Source organism: Chrysemys picta, chromosome 7, assembly GCF_011386835.1.
Source record: "Chrysemys picta bellii isolate R12L10 chromosome 7, ASM1138683v2, whole genome shotgun sequence".
NCBI classification, from domain to species: Eukaryota; Metazoa; Chordata; order Testudines; family Emydidae; genus Chrysemys; species Chrysemys picta.
In genome coordinates this window covers 60313564-60329050 of record NC_088797.1, presented here as the reverse complement: position 1 = coordinate 60329050, position 15487 = coordinate 60313564, and the positions used below count along the sequence as shown (strand labels likewise).

General features: G+C 48.7%; 1 protein-coding gene across 4 annotated transcripts in view; it reads right to left on the bottom strand.

Annotated features, from left to right (window-relative positions):
• Window positions 1–4202: 4202 nt before the first annotated feature.
• Window positions 4203–15487, bottom strand: part of ZNF488 (zinc finger protein 488) — a 36744-nt gene continuing 25459 nt past the window's right edge. For all 4 annotated transcript variants that reach the window (XM_042856107.2, XM_005307309.4, XM_065551597.1 and 1 more), the window contains 2 exons: window positions 8157–8385; window positions 4203–5624 (listed from right to left, as the gene is read on the bottom strand). In XM_042856107.2, coding sequence (XP_042712041.2) covers window positions 4459–5624; window positions 8157–8385 — 1395 coding nt within the window. In that variant the 3' untranslated portion in view covers window positions 4203–4458. The remainder of the gene's footprint in view (window positions 5625–8156; window positions 8386–15487) is intronic.

Sequence of the window (15487 nt, the reverse complement as noted above, 5' to 3'; positions counted from 1 at the left end):
CAGACAGCGATGGGCATCCAAGAGCACACGACCCCATCTTGAGCAGTGCATGCCCCAGGTGGGGTTTGTACTCTGCGGGAGGGAGAGGCAGGAAAGGGAAAGCAGAGTGCCCCCGGGGTTGGTCTTGGGGCCGGTTTTGTTCAACATCTTCATTAATGGTCTGGATGATGGCATGGATTGCACCCTCAGCAAGTTTGCAGATGACACTAAGCTGGGGGGAGAGGTAGATATGCTGGAGGGTAGGGATAGGGTCCAGAGTGACCTAGACAAATTGGAGGATTGGGCCAAAAGAAATCTGATGAGGTTCAACAAAGACAAGTGCAGAGTCCTGCACTTAGGATGGAAGAATTCCATGCACTGCTACAGACTGGGGACCAACTGGCTAAGTGGCAGTTCTGCAGAAAAGGACATGGGGATTACAGTGGACGAGAAGCTGGATATGAGTCAACAGTGTGCCCTTGTTGCCAAGAAGGCTAACGGCATATTGGGCTGCATTAGTAGGAGCATTGCCAGCAGATCGAGGGAAGTGATTATTCCCCTCTATTCGGCACTGGTGAGGCCACACCTGGAGTATTGCATCCAGTTTTGGTCCCCCCACTACAAAAGGGATGTGGACAAATTGGAGAGAGTCCAGCGGAGGGCAACGAAAATGATCAGGGGGCTGGGGCACATGACTGACGAGGAGAGGCTGAGGGAACTGGGATTATTTAGTCTGCAGAAGGGAAGAGTGAGGGGGGAGTTGATAGCAGCCTTCAACTACCTGAAGGGGGATTCCTGAAGGGGGGTTCCAAAGAGGGTGGAGCTCGGCTGTTCTCAGTGGTGGCAGATGACAGAACAAGGAGCAATGGTCTGAAGTTGCAGTGCGGGAGGTCTAGGTTGGATATTAGGAAACACTATTTCACTAGGAGGGTGGTGAACCACTGGAATGGGTTACCTGCCACTATTCAGATCTGGTTCTATTTTCGATCGGTGTGTCTAATAGAAGGAACTTCAATGGAGCCATATTCCACCAGACTGGGCAGTTCTGTTGAAATCTAACAGCTTTGTGAAATTAGGTCAATTTTACTGGAATTCCATTGAAGGGGGAAAAATTTCCAACATCCCGGTTCAACATCTTCAATTGTTTTTCTGTTGGATCATATTGCATATTGTACTGCAATATGCAACATTTTTAGCTAACATTGCCATTAAATATTTTGAACGACTTCAAATGATTTTTTCCCTGGAATTTTGAAATTGCTGGTTTTCGTTCTGATTTGGAACAAAGCCAAATTGCAAAACTTCAAAATCCTTCATAAAGTGGAACTTCTGTCCCCCACCCCCCTTCTAATACCTAAGGTATTTACACAGTGCTAATGGCTGAGTTCCTATGGGCAAGGGATTCCACAAACAGGTTAGCTAAAATATTATTTTTCTCCTCGAAGAAAACAACGGCATTGCATAACCTATGAAGAAAAGTCTGCCGGGCACCCAAGATGCAGGGCCTTACAGAATCTGGCCCTTTGAACTGGTATTGAAGCAATTCCCCAACACAGGGGTAGAGAGCAGTGTGCAGCTGGAGGTGTCGACTTCCATGTGACATGCAAGACCAAGGCCCTAACCGCATGGTCATTGAAGATCCAGGATATTTTTTTTACAAGAGCATGAGAAAATGTTATGCCACAACTGCACCAAACGACCTTTGTCTTACTTATCCTGGGCTGCCTCTGATCTCAAAGACACAAAAGTCAATCAGGAATAGCACCCTGGATTTCAGAGGAGTTATTCCTGGATTTGCACTGGAATAAGTGAGATCAGAATCTGACCCCCAGAAGCCACAATCCTCATCATATATGAACGCTTCTACACTACTGAGTTCTTCATTACGCTTTATGGATTTTGACTTCTCCTTAACAGGCCAGCTCCCAGCTAAAGCCAGACAGAGCTAAGTTTGGCCCAGAAAACTTGGACATGAATAAATTCCTTATGTGATAAATTTCATTGGACACAGACGTTAGAGGTGGAAAAGATGGGGGTGGAGATCACATCTCGCCCTGCCCGATGCAGGATTATTTCTTGCACTGAACGTTCAGTTTTAAATGACTCCAGGAACAGAACTTCCACCATATCCCTTGGAAGACGGCTCTACAGTCCAACAGACCTCCCAGCCTCAATTTGCTTCCTCTCAGTTCTAGAGAATAAGCTGCAAGCTGTCACATGTAATCATTCCCTTGCCTTATCTTGGGTAAAGCCTGGGACTGTCTAGCTTGGTTTTTGGCCTGCATTTATACGGATGGGAAACTTCCACCCATGAATGCTGGGAAAAGGACACCCCCTGATTCATGGAACTCTCTCAAGAGCTGACAGGGAGTGTAATAGAGCATTGGATCCAACTGCCAGCCACCTGGGCCTTCACAGGTGTGCTCCTGACCACTCCGAATTTCCCAGTGATAACAGGGGAAATCGACTGCTGAGCCATTTGCCCTATATACTTCAGTGGGATTCCTTCAGTTAAGACACTGGGTGCAGCTCTGGTCCCCTGGCTCCCGCAGGATATAGTACAAACAGAACGGGTTCAGAGACAGGCAGCCAGAATCAGTGGCCTGGAAAAGTTACCATCTGAAGAGACACTGAATAAGCTGGAACTGTTTGTCTTAGACAGGAGATGAGTAAGAGGGGATGTGATAAAGGAAGTCAACGTCATGGATCGAGTACCTATTTTTACCTTAGGCATAATACAAGGGCAAGGGGCCACTCAGTGAAACTAAAAAGATGACAAATGTAAAAACTGATCAAAGAAAACGCTTATTTTAAAAACAAACATACCATTGGCCCATGGAACTCATTGCCACAAGATCAAGGTCAAGAGCTGAGCAGAACTAAACATTGACAACCTATAGTGAGACCAGCCACAGTACCTCGAGATAGCATTTCTTTTCATAAGGGACCTAACCCTCATGTTTCAGGGAATAAGCTGAGCACTAACTGATGGGGGCTGGAATAAATTTCCCCAGCAGTAGGTTTTTCCATAACTGTCCATTACTGGGAGTTTAATACATTCTTAACAAACAGCTGTCCCATGTTGGAAATGGGCTATTGGATGAGATACTCTGATCCACTACAATAATTGCTATATTTCCTTATTACTTTGCAAAATAAATGCTAGCAGTAGAGGGCCCGTAACTCAGAACTGAGCAGTTCTGATTCCATCTAGCAGTGGGCATTGGTGACACATTCACCCTGGCCAGGGCACTAACATGGCCAGTAGTGAACAATGAACCAAATTCTGCTTCCACTGTATCTGTACAAACCCAGTGAAGTTATTGGGATTTCATGGGTATAACAGATTGCAGAATTTGGGCCTGTGTCTATTTGGTAACAGTGAGCACAAGCCACAACATCTGGATCTCGGTTTAAAGAAAGACGTTTCAGAGTTTGCAGAGTATGCCCAGAACCCAGATCTGCTGATGTTCAATCACATCCTCTTGTGAGTTTGGTTTGGTCTATTACAGAGGAGGGTTGTTTACACAACTCAGATCGGAGCTTGGATCACAACTCCCTTCTACAGCCATAGGGCAGGCCAGAGTCAAGGTTTCATTTCAAGCCGATCACTGTAATCGAGTAAGGCTATTCCCTTTAGCACATACACAATCCAAGCTAGGAAAGTGGCACCCTCTAGAGTCTGGTCCACATAAGAGTCTACTACATCTGTCAGCAAATGGCATTATTCCTTTAGTTGAAGTATTTCAGTCTGAAGCTTTCTAATGCTGAAGGTCCCAGGTTCAAGCCTGCTGGCACTCAACCAGCCCATTACTAGAGCTGGATGAAAATTTTCTGTCAAACACTAAATTCACTGAAAAATGGAGTTTTGGTGCAACCAAAACACTTCGCAAATTTGGGTTGAATTCAATTAATAATTTCGGCCAAATAAAAAATGAGGAACCATTTTTTTCAAAAAAGTCAAGACATTCTTTCAAACCAATGTTGGAACGTTTTGTTTGACCCGAAGAAAGCATTTTCATTTTTTTGTTTTGTTTTGGAGAGAAAAACGAGGGGAAAAAATCAATTTTGGTACAAAACTAATTGATTTTTTTTTCAGATGATAAAATCAATTATTGGCTCAGCTCTAATTGTTACGTATGCACGTAACAGCATCTCTCACACATGGCTACAACAGATTGTTGTCTGTAAAGCAGCAGCTTCGAGCCCAAATTAATAAAACATTTTCATTCATTTCATCATTTTATTTCCTCAAAAATATACCAACAAGGGCTTGGCTGCATTTTCAAAACCGACGACCACTCGGTCTCATGTAAACATATATTTTTTGTGAAGCATCAATTATAAATTATTGTAAGCAGCTGTTTCCTATAAGAAATTAATTTAAACACTGAAAAAAATAATGAGACAAACTAATGTTTTCCCTCCCCATCCCCCTTCCCCCAACCCAGTCCTGTGGTCGGCTCAGTCTACCCAGCTCTAATTATGAGAGGTCATGTGTCGGGATAAATGGTGTCGTTCCCGAAAGTACTCGTGGCAGATTGGACACGTTAGCTTCTCCTCCCGTCTCCTCTTGCACTGAGACTCAGCTGAGGAGTCGTCCTTTTTGTGATGGGACCGCATGTGGAAGACTAAGTCGGACGTCATGCGGAAGGAGAGGTTGCATTTTGCGCACCAGTTCTGGGCGGCCACCCCAAAGGATGTGAAGGTGGGCGGCAGCAGAGTCAAGGAGGAAGAGGAAGAGGAGGAGGTGGTGGTGGCGGTTTGCAGCTGCCCCCCAGCTTGTTTTGGCCACGGTTCTGAGGTATATGGGAAAGCGTTTCTCCGGCTGATGCTCGTCTGCAGCGCCTGAGAATTACACAAGTCACTGACAAAGAACTTGGAATTCAAAAGGTTGCTGTAGCACATGATGTCCGCTGTGGTGATGAAGCCAGACAGCTCCCCCAGGCTCTTCGGTAGCTCAGTCATGGGATGGGAGGAATTCCCGGCAGCCCTGTCCACCAGACACTTGGTTGGCTTACTAAAAGCACTTTTCTGCTCCCCCCGGGCTCGGGTGGGCCATACGAAAGAGAACGCGCTACCTGAGGAGCTCAGCACCATGTCCTTGGGCATCTGCTCTTTGCCAAACTGGCCCAGGCCACCCCCTTGCTCCACCTCCTTCGCTCTCTCATTCCTCAGCCGGTCCTTCATCCTCCTGACCTCGGTGAAAGCGCTCTGTTTCTGCTCCAAGGCATCCTTCTTCGCCGACAGCTTCCCTGAGTTGAGCTTCCAGATGGAGCCAGCGAAGGCGTGTTCCCCCACCGCCTCCTCCTTGCCCCCATAGCTGTTAGCTTCCCCTAGGTTATTTGTCTTCTCTAACAACACCGTTTTCCTGCTCCTGTTGCTCTCCGCCTCTTCCGACTTTGTTCTCTTCTCCCCTGACAGCCCACGGGGGTCGTCTCTCCATGTGGCTATTTTGACCTCCAGATCCCTTGCCAGGCTGTGGAAGTTTGTGGCCTGGTCAGGCAAGTGGCCCTTCCCAGCCTTCTGCTCCTGGAGATTTCTCCACGGTGGGGCGTTCTTCTCCGGGACGCAGAGGAAGCGGACGTGGGCCAGATAGGAGTGCCCGCCTTTAAAGGCCTGCTCACATTCCGGGCACCTGAGCTCTGCGGAAACAGAAAATAGCCATTGAGTTTTGCATAGTCAGAGTCCCGGCTGCTTTTAAGGCCTGGCTGCTCTGGCTGACACTGGCCTAAACCAGGAGCAACTCCATAGCTGGGGCACTGGAGTCAAGCTAACTGGAGTGCAGGGTCAGGTGCCATCTTGCTACAGGAGGCACCTCGCATACGTTTCCTTCCATACGTTCCACACCCCGATGCTGGCTGCTGAGTCAAGTGCTCACAGCAGACACTGGCCTGAATCGACCCTCCGAATTCTGTGGCAGCTCAAAGCCCAAAACCCAGATCTGCGCCTGATCTTGCCAACAGGCAAATCATCTTTACAATGGTCTCAATGAGAAACCCAGCTTCAAGCACCCCCGTGGATCCAAAAGCAGAATCCAAATGTGGCTTGCACCTCTCTCTACTCCATAGATCACTCGGGAAGCCAGCGTACAGGGGACAGTCCTACCAGTTATACTGACAGAGGTACGCCGGTATTCGTAGAACACTCCTATTCTGGAATAAGAGGCCTTTTTTCTATTTCATTTACATCCCCTCCAAAGCGACATAAGCTAATCTTATACCGCATGTCTATGTGGGAGGAGAGTTATACCGATATAAAACTCTACTGATTTAAATTCACACCTTAGGTTATACAAAAGAAAAACATTCCCACTTTGAGTTGGTGTGATAGGGCCCTCAGTGGCCGGGCAGCCCAGTGGCTAGATCGTTGGTTAGGTGGGCTGTAGGGAGACTCGAGCCCTCCTTCTCCCTCAGGTCCTGGCCCAGGGTCCTGTGTCGTTCAAACCCTAAACAGGGGAGATGGATCTTTTTCCCAGCTGTGATGAGGGGTTCAGGGCCTGTTTTCCTGGCCTGCTCCCTATGCAAGTCTTTTAGTTGGGGAGTGGCCCCACTAGTCCAGGTGCCCAGGGCCATCCCTAACCATACACAAAGTATGCAGCTGCATTAGGCCACCAGGAAATTTGGGGCACCAAATTTCCTGGTGCCCTACACAGCTGCGTGCTGCTCCAGCCCCTGCTCTGCCCCTTCCCCATGGCCCCCACCCCTGCTCTGTACCAGCCCCACCTCTTCCCACCCCTGCTCCGCCCCAGCCCCACCCCCACTCCCCTGAGGACTGCAGCAGGGGTCGGGCCTGCACTCACCAGCGGCGGTAAGTGCAGCGACCCGGCCCCAGCCCGCTCCATGCCGCTGGCTCCCAGCCGCGCCGCTGGTGAGTGCTGGGGGGCGGTTGCCCCAACGCCCAAGTCCCAAGGCTGGGAGCCAGGGGAGCAGAGCGGAGCAGGCTGGGGCCAGGTCACTCCACTTCCGGCCGCCCGGTGAGTGCCGGGTCGGGCCTGGCTTGCACTCACTGGGCGGCCGGAAGTGGAGCAACCCAGCCCCAACTGGCTCCGCTTCGCCGGCTCGTGCTGGAGGGTTGTTTCCCGCCTGCCCCCCAACCCAGCCCCCACACACAGAGGCCTAGGGCTGTGTAGGGCACCAAAATGGCCTTGACTGAGCCAGGCTCCCTTCTTTTCTCCCCCCCTCCAGGCCTGGCATTGGCTACAGGTATAATGGGGCGGGGCTAGCTGAACCCAGAGGTTTTCTTTAACCCCTGCTGTGCCAGGCAGCAGTCCCTCTGCTCCTTCACAGGCCACTATAACCAATTTTAAACCGATCTAAGTGTGTCCACACACACAAGTTGCACAGGTTTCACTAAAATCAGTTTGAAAGCAGACTGGGTGCAGACTCCTGTGTGGACACATTTCTATTGGTTTAAAATGGGTTATAGCAGACAGCAGATTTACTAACACAAGCTATCCTGCTACAAGCCAGATTTAAATCAATTCGAGACCCTCCACACTGGGTTTAGCACCAATTTGACAAAGTCCGTTTAAAAATATCACACCATAAGTTACACTACAGCCTTTTGAGTAGTGGTGTGAAGCTGTCAATCTTTCCCTATGTGCAGTGTTTCTTTAAAAGATTGTACTGCTTTCTGTGTTACTCATTTTTAAAGCAATTCACTTAGTATAAGTGAATCTCTCCCAGCCAAATGTGTTCCCAAGAGCCCCTGAGAATCAGGACCATCTACACTTACCCAAGTCTTGGCTAATTTAAGCAGATTGCGCTGCATCAAGAAGTGTTCAGACCCTGAGCTGTTTTCTGTAGCCCAGTTCAGTTACATCATTCGAGCTAACCTCTGACCCTAGGGCAGCACACCCGAACCCCTAGGCTCGAGCAGCTAGCCCAAGTCTCCGCTGGAGCAGCAACGTCCACACAGCTATCCTTAGTGAGCTAGCTCAAGCCCTGTTAGCACAAGACTATTTACCATGGCTGGAAGACTCCCTTCATTGACTCCAGCTCAGTGCACCAGTAAAAAGATTTACTTCTAACTGCCCAACTTTGAAAGCCCAGCCTGGGATCTGAGAGTCAAGCTGGTCCCTTCCCCGCTTGCCCAGCATCACCTGTAACAAAGATCTTGCCCTCAGTGATACCCGCACAACCTCAGCATCTGGCAATTTTCCCTTCAGTACTCACCGGTTTGGAGAGTCCTGGCTTCGATCGCGCTGAAACCCAGGAGGCTGGAAAGCTCCTCATCGTACCACACAAGGAGCTCCTCGTTTTTGCCTATTTTCCTAGTAGATCGATAGTACAACTGGCTGTTTTTTAAGTAGGCTTCCAAGTTCTGTTCCTTGCTATTGGCAGCTGCTTGAACGAGCCTCATCCAGGGCAGTCCAGCGGAGCTGTGCACCGAGGTGACATCTACCTGTTAGACACAAGGTAAAAAGGGAGACAATAGGGACCCAGGATGCACAAATTCATCAACACTCTCGGCAAAGCCTGTCCTTTCCTGTCTTACACGTGATCCAATATGTAAGGGCTGTGGCCCCGACGCAGCAAACACTTACACAAGGGGCCTGATCACAGTGTCTGCAGCCTTCCTGAACTACACCCCACGCCCAGGGGACCACAGAGATGGTGGAGCAGGACAGAGACACCAGAACGCAGCAGGCGGCACTGTCTTAAATGGCTGAAAATCTTGTGCCATCCCGCTCAAAGAGTGACAACCCCCGATACTCCCCCTCTCTCCCTGCCTTGCTGCTCCCCCTCCACCTCTCCCCAATCTTTCTCTGCAGCATACGTGCCCTCAGCCCTGACACAGTCATTTGGGAAATCTCACCTGCCCACTTACCTCTCTCCTCTGGCTGCAAAGAGAAGGAGCCTCCCCAATACATACAAACACATACAGGCACAAGGTTCTTCCTCCATCATTTCAGTATCACCCCGTATCTAACAGGCCATGTCAGGGCAGGACTGTCTTCAAGGGGTTGTGACACAGTGACCTGCTGTTGGTTTGCTGCTCCATGACAGCAGCTCTTTCCAGACCTGACACACTCACTACACCTAACACACCATTGTCATGATATATACCCACAAGATGGCATGTAATATATCACTGGACAACTAATAACTCACTGATCATTAATATCTTTGCATGGTGTGTGTAGAGGGTCTGTACAAAGAGTTATGGATATGTGCTCGGATTATGTTATTAAAATGTGTTTGGCAAGCAGTGCGTAAGTCTAGCCTGCCCTAGACAAAGGAATGAGTATCTGCTTGGCTGACCAGCCTGGTTGTCAGGCAAGGAACACAAAGGTACATTTAAACAAAGCCATCAGCCTCACGAGTGGGGGAGATAGCCTCCAGACTATAAAGTCAGGGGGCCTGAACATCAGCTGAGAAGTAATTCAAAGAATCATAGAATATCAGGATTGGAAGGGACCTCAGGAGGTCATCTAGTCCACCCCCCTGCTCAAAGCAAGACTGATCCCCAACTAAATCATCCCAGCCAGGGCTTTGTCAAGCCTGACCTTAAAAACCTCTAAGGATGGAGATTCCACCACCTCCCTAGGTAACCCATTCCAGTGCTTCACCACCCTCCTAGTGAAAAAGTTTTTCCTAATATCCAACCTAAACCTCCCCCACTGCAACTTAAGACCGTTACTCCTTGTTCTGTCATCTGCTACCACTGATTACACACAAGATTACTGTATTATAAAAGTGCATCGAGTCAGGTCTTTTCTCAACACTAATGACACACTGGTGATTAATATCACTGCGAAATGTCTGTATTAAGACTATATGAGGAAATATGGCTAATCACTGATATTACACTTTAAGGTCTGTGACCAAACACTGGGATAAACAAGCTTTCTCCCAGCCAGGAGGCAGAGAAGGCAGCTATCTACCTGTCTCCAGTGAAATTAAACAAGCCTCATTTCCATACAAATCAGCAGGGACATGAGAAGTTCACCGGAAGGGAAGCACTGAGTCTGGGGACAAAACAGGGAGCTTGAGAGAACATAAGGAAAGAGAAGAAGCCATCTTGGTATCCACAAGGGACCAGACCTCTTGCAAGCAGAGAAAGACAGGAGGTTGGAGTCTCTGCAAGACTTGCTATCACTTAACCTAAGCCCTTTTGTTAATAAACATCTTTTATTTTTACTGGAACCCAACACAGTGCTGTGCTAGCAGGGCAGGGTATATTTCCCCCAGCTGTAATGTGCTTTTGTCGCTTTAAAGGAGCAACAAACTCTATTCATTTTCGTAGTGCTCCAGGACAGAGCTGGCCACTGCACGGCAAATGGTCTGGGGGAAATTCAGGACTGGCAAGTGTTGAGGTCCCCCAGCAAGTAGTAACCCAGGCTGGAGGAGAGCAGAGCAGGTCTGTTGTGCTGTAGACAGGCTGCTGGGGTCAGAGAGCTGAACCAGGGCTGCACGGCACACAGACACTCAGGAGACTGCAGCTTGTCTGCTGGCTGTCGGTGTCCAGGCTGTGAGCCCCTGCAGCAGAGAACTGAAGGCACCCAGGTTTACAGGGCTAGCAGTGACACTCCCCGTCACTGGTGTGGGTTGCCCCCCAGAACATCAGCCCTCCAGGCCCTGTGATGTCATGGAGCAGGTCCTCAAGGGAATCATTTTGAAGCACTTGGAGGAGAGGAAGGTGATCAGGAATAGTCAACATGGATTCACCAAGGGCAAGTCATGCCTGACCAACCTGATTGCCTTCTATGATGAGATAACTGGCGCTGTGGATATGGGGAAAGCAGTGGATGTGATATATCTTGACTTTAGCAAAGCTTTTGATACGGTCTCCCACAGTATTCTTGCCAGCAAGTTAAAAAATTATGGATTGGATGAATGGACTATCAGGTGGTGTGACAGACCCAGACCAGTGAGGTACAGGAGTCTGGTAGAGGGAAAATATACTGGTCACTGGATGAGTAGTTTTCTGTTCCCTGAGTGACCAGAGCAGGAGCTGCACTAGAGTAATCAGGAACCTGCTAGAACCAGTTAAGGCAGGCAGGCTAATTAGGACACCTGGAGCCAATTAAGAAGAAGCTGCTAGAATCAATTAAGGCAGGCTAATCAAGGCACTTGGGTTTTAAAAGGAGCTCACTTCAGTTTGTGGTGTGAGTATGAGGAGCTGAGAGTGAAAGGGTGTGCTGCTGGAGGGTTGAGAAGCACAAGTGTTATCAGACACCAGGAGGAAGGTCCTGTGGTGAGAATAAGGAAGGTGTTTGGAGGAGGCCATAGGGAAGTAGCCCAGGGAGTTGTAGCTGTCATGCAGCAGTTACAGGAGGCACTATAGACAGCTGCAGTCCACAGGGCCCTGGGCTGGAACCTGGAGTAGAGGGTGGGCCTGGGTTCCCCCCAAACCTCCCAATTGACCTGGGCTGTGGGTTCTTCCAGAGGGGAAGGTCTCTGGGCTGTTCCCCAACCCATGTGGTGAATCTCTGAGGCAGGAAAATCTGCCAATAAGCGCAGGACCCACCAAGATAGAGGAGGAACTTTGTCACAGTGGATAGAAAGCTGGCTAGCTTGTGGGGTTAATGGGTACTGATCAACAGCTCAATGTCTAGTTGGCAGCTAGTATCAAGTGGAATGCCCCAGGGGTTGGTCCTGGGGCTGGTTTTGTTCAACATCTTTATTAATGATCTGAATGATGGGATAGATTGCACCCTCACAAGCTTGCAGATGGCACTAAGCTGGGAGGAGAGGTAGATATGCTAGAGGGTAGGGATAGGGTCCAGAGTGACCTAGACAAATTGGAGGATTGGGCCAAAAGAAATCTGATGAGGTTTAACATGGACAAGTGCAGAGTCCTGCACTTAGGAAGGAAGAATCTCATGCACTGCTACAGGCTGGGAACTGACTGGCTAAGTAGTAGTTCTGCAGAAAAGGACCCGAGGATTACAGTGGATGAGAAGCTGGATCTGAGTCAGCAGTGTGCCCTTGTTGCCAAGAAGGTTAATGGCATATTGGGCTGCATTAGAAGGAGCATTGCCAGCAGATTGAGGGAAGTGATTATTCCCCTCTATTCGGCACTGGTGAGGCCACATCTGGAGTATTGCGTCCAATTTTGGGGCCCCCACTACAGAAAGGATGTGGACAAATTGGAGAGAGTCCAGTGGAGGGCAACAAAAATGATTAGGGGGCTGGGGCACATGACTTAGGAGGAGAGGCTGAGGGAACTGGGCTTATTTAGTTTGCAGAAGAGAAGAGTGAGGGGGGATTTGATAGCAGCCTTCAACTACCTGAAGAGGGGTTTCAAAGAGGATGGAGCTCAGCTGTTCTCAATGGTGGCAGATGACAGAACAAGGAGCAATGGTCTCAAGTTGCACTGGGGGAGATCTAGGTTGGATATTAGGAAAAACTATTTCTCTAGGAGGGTGGTGAACCACTGGAATGGGTTACCTAAGGAGGTGGTGGAATCTCCATCCTTAGAGGTTTTTAAGGTCCAGCTTGACAAAGCCCTGGCTGGGATGATTTAGTTGGTGTTGGTCCTGCTTTGAGCAGGAGGATGGACTAGATGACCTCCTGAGGTCTCTTCCAACCCTAATCTTCTGTGATTCTATGTGTGAAGAGCTGCCTGGGGTGCAGTTTCTGCCAGCCAGCAGCACACAGGTAGTTCTACCCCTACCTGCTGAGCCGCCATTGCTGCCCACCCTCCCAACCGGTAGCTGGCTCCTGCAGTCCCCAAGCCAGCCCAGCTTGCAGCTTCCTCTGTCCATCCAGCCCTCTAACCTTTCCCGGCCAGCCTCGGAGCTCCCCCTGCTTCTTGCTCCCCACCTGGCTGGTTGCCTGGCCTCTCTGCTGCTCTCCAGCGCCCACTCCCCTGGCAGCATTCAGATCCCCAACACTACCAGAAATGCAGAGCTCCCTGCCCCTGCAGACCTCCTTCCCTGAGAGGCTCTCAGATCACCTCACTGCCCAGTCATTCAGCCTCACTCATGCCACACCTGCCCAGTCCAAGATAGGCCAGGACCATTATCCTTGTGGTACAGATGGGGAAACTGAGACAGAGGGAGATGAGGCGACTGGCCCAGGGTCACCCATCAAGTCAGTGGCAGAGCTGGGAACTCAAGATTCCTGGTCTGCTCTCTAGTCAATAAGCCTTAATCCAAAAAGCATGAGTATAGTACACCAGCTAGGAACCAGAAACTCCATTCCATTGTTCTCTATTGTCAATTCACTCCAGAGGGGAAAGTCCTAGAGAATTTAATGTAAAATGATACCCTCTCCCTAGGCTATAATGAACAATCCATTAGAATTTAATAAAGAACTAGATCCCTGCACCTGAATCCTATAGGATGGTTCAAAACCCCTACAGAAATTATCTCATTCTCCATTAAATTATGGAGGGCTTTAGAATTATTACAGCAGAACCCTATTGAAATCCAAAGGACTCTCCAAATGTTTATCTCTACTAATGCCTATAGAGCTTTCCCATACAGGATATTATTAAATACAACTAATAAGCACTTATACCTTGCTCTCCAGCTTCAGAAATAGTGCAGTTTATTCATATTTTTGCATCAAGTAAAAAATTCAAATTTATGTCAAGGTATCCATAAAGGACAAGCTCTCAACAAGTGAATGCTGCAGACTCAATTATTTCTGAAATAATGTGGTATAGCCTAGTGGTTCTCAACCAGAGGTCTGGGGACCCTTGGGGGGCCACGAGCAGGTTTCAGGGGGTCCATCAAGCAGAGCCAGTGTTAGACTCGCTGGGGCCAAGGGCAGAAAGCCAAAACCCCACTGGATGGGGCTGACACCTGGGGCCCTGAGCCCTGCCACCTGGGGCTGAAGCAGGAGCCTGAGCAACTTAGCTTCATGGTGCCCCTATGGCGTGGGGCCCAGGCAACTGCCCTGCTTGCTACCCCCTAATGCCAGCCCTGGCTTTTATATGGAAAAAAAAAAACAATTGTTGTAGCATAAGTGGGCCATGGAGTTTTTATAGCATATCGGGGCAGGGCCTCAGAAAGAAAAAGATTGACAACCCCAGGTACAGTCGGTAACAGTTAATACGTGCAATATTACATACAACCCCCTCTCCATATTAAAAGAATTATATTTAGGTTACAAAGTCAAGCACTCCAAAGTTTAAAAATGCCAGAATTTAAGGTATTTCAGGTTACCTGTGCAATCTTAACTCCGCCCCCTTGCGCATCTGCATTATGATATGCTCTTTAATTACATGATCTCATACTATTTTTTTCAGCAAGACCCCAGCTCATTCAGTGCACAAGATGGAGGATGCTCTGAGAATGGTACAGCTATTCAATATTACTTTTATCCTCATCGCTCTATGTGCGGCCCCTGCCTTATTCACTGCACGCCCTTCTAAACTTGCCCTGAATAGGGAATTATTAGTTTCCTCATGGGCTTTCCTTTGGAGCTCATCACAGCAGTATCTAAGCCTAACAAATATTAATTGCAAGGGAGAGAGGTTTCAGAGTGGTAGTCATGTTAGTCTGTATCAGCAAAAAGAACGAGGGGGGTTTCCATAGCTTGGAAACTGAGGCACAAAGCGATTAAGGACATTTGCAAAAAAAGTCTGCTGATTTTTGAGCGCCTCAGTGGTTGTTTTGAAAGAGAGATGTTTGGAAATGAAGCATATTTCACCCCCAGTGATTTCTTTCTCTGTTTCTCCACTAAGTGCCTTGCAGCTATGCCACGGGGTTTTGTAGGAGAAACAGGGTTTTGGACATCGCTGCTCTGTTTTTACCCCTCGGAATGCATGCAAAAGTATGCGCACATTAGCAGCTCAGCCAGAAGAATGAACTGTTAAGAGACAATTAGTGTAAGAGTTAATTAGTATAAGGGAAAGAATAAATTAGCATGCCTTGCAGCTGGTTCCCTTTAACTATGTGGTACTTAATGATGATTGACAAATACAGAAGTCTGATGCCCCCAGTGGTTGTAACTAATAGCTAGGACAAAGGCTGTCACTAATTAAGGCCTGGTTTTCAGAAATGCCCAGCACTGACTCACCGCTCTGAGCACAGTCAAGGGATGCGTAAGATCTCTGGAAATTAGGCCCTAAGAGAGAGGGCTGAACACATGGAAAGGGGACAAGGAATAAGTGAGAGCACAGGACAGAGCAGAAGAGACATCAAAGCCTAGCTCTGGGTGTTTTGGTCTGCATGTGGACGTACTGCTGTGCCCAAAGCCCAGCTCCTCTGCTTATGGGTCCCTTGGACAGTTGTGTACTTCCCTTGTGTCTACGGAGCAGGGAAGGCCTCAGTGGCCCGGAGGGGCTCAATCACAACTCCACTATAAAGAGGCTTGGCTTTCAAGGCCCCTTGGGGAGGGAAGAGAAGGGACCTTTCAGGAGAAGGAGCTGGCACAGGATGCTGTAAGTGGCGGGGCATGGGGCAGGTTGGGTTTAGCAGACCTGACTGATTTACAGATGGCTGGCTTGCTTTGGTGGAGGGGGAGACAACAAGGCTTCCCCAGCTTGATCTATGCTATTTCTTAGGTCTGGGGTGCAGAAAACATTAAGGAAGCTTGTTAAATTGAGG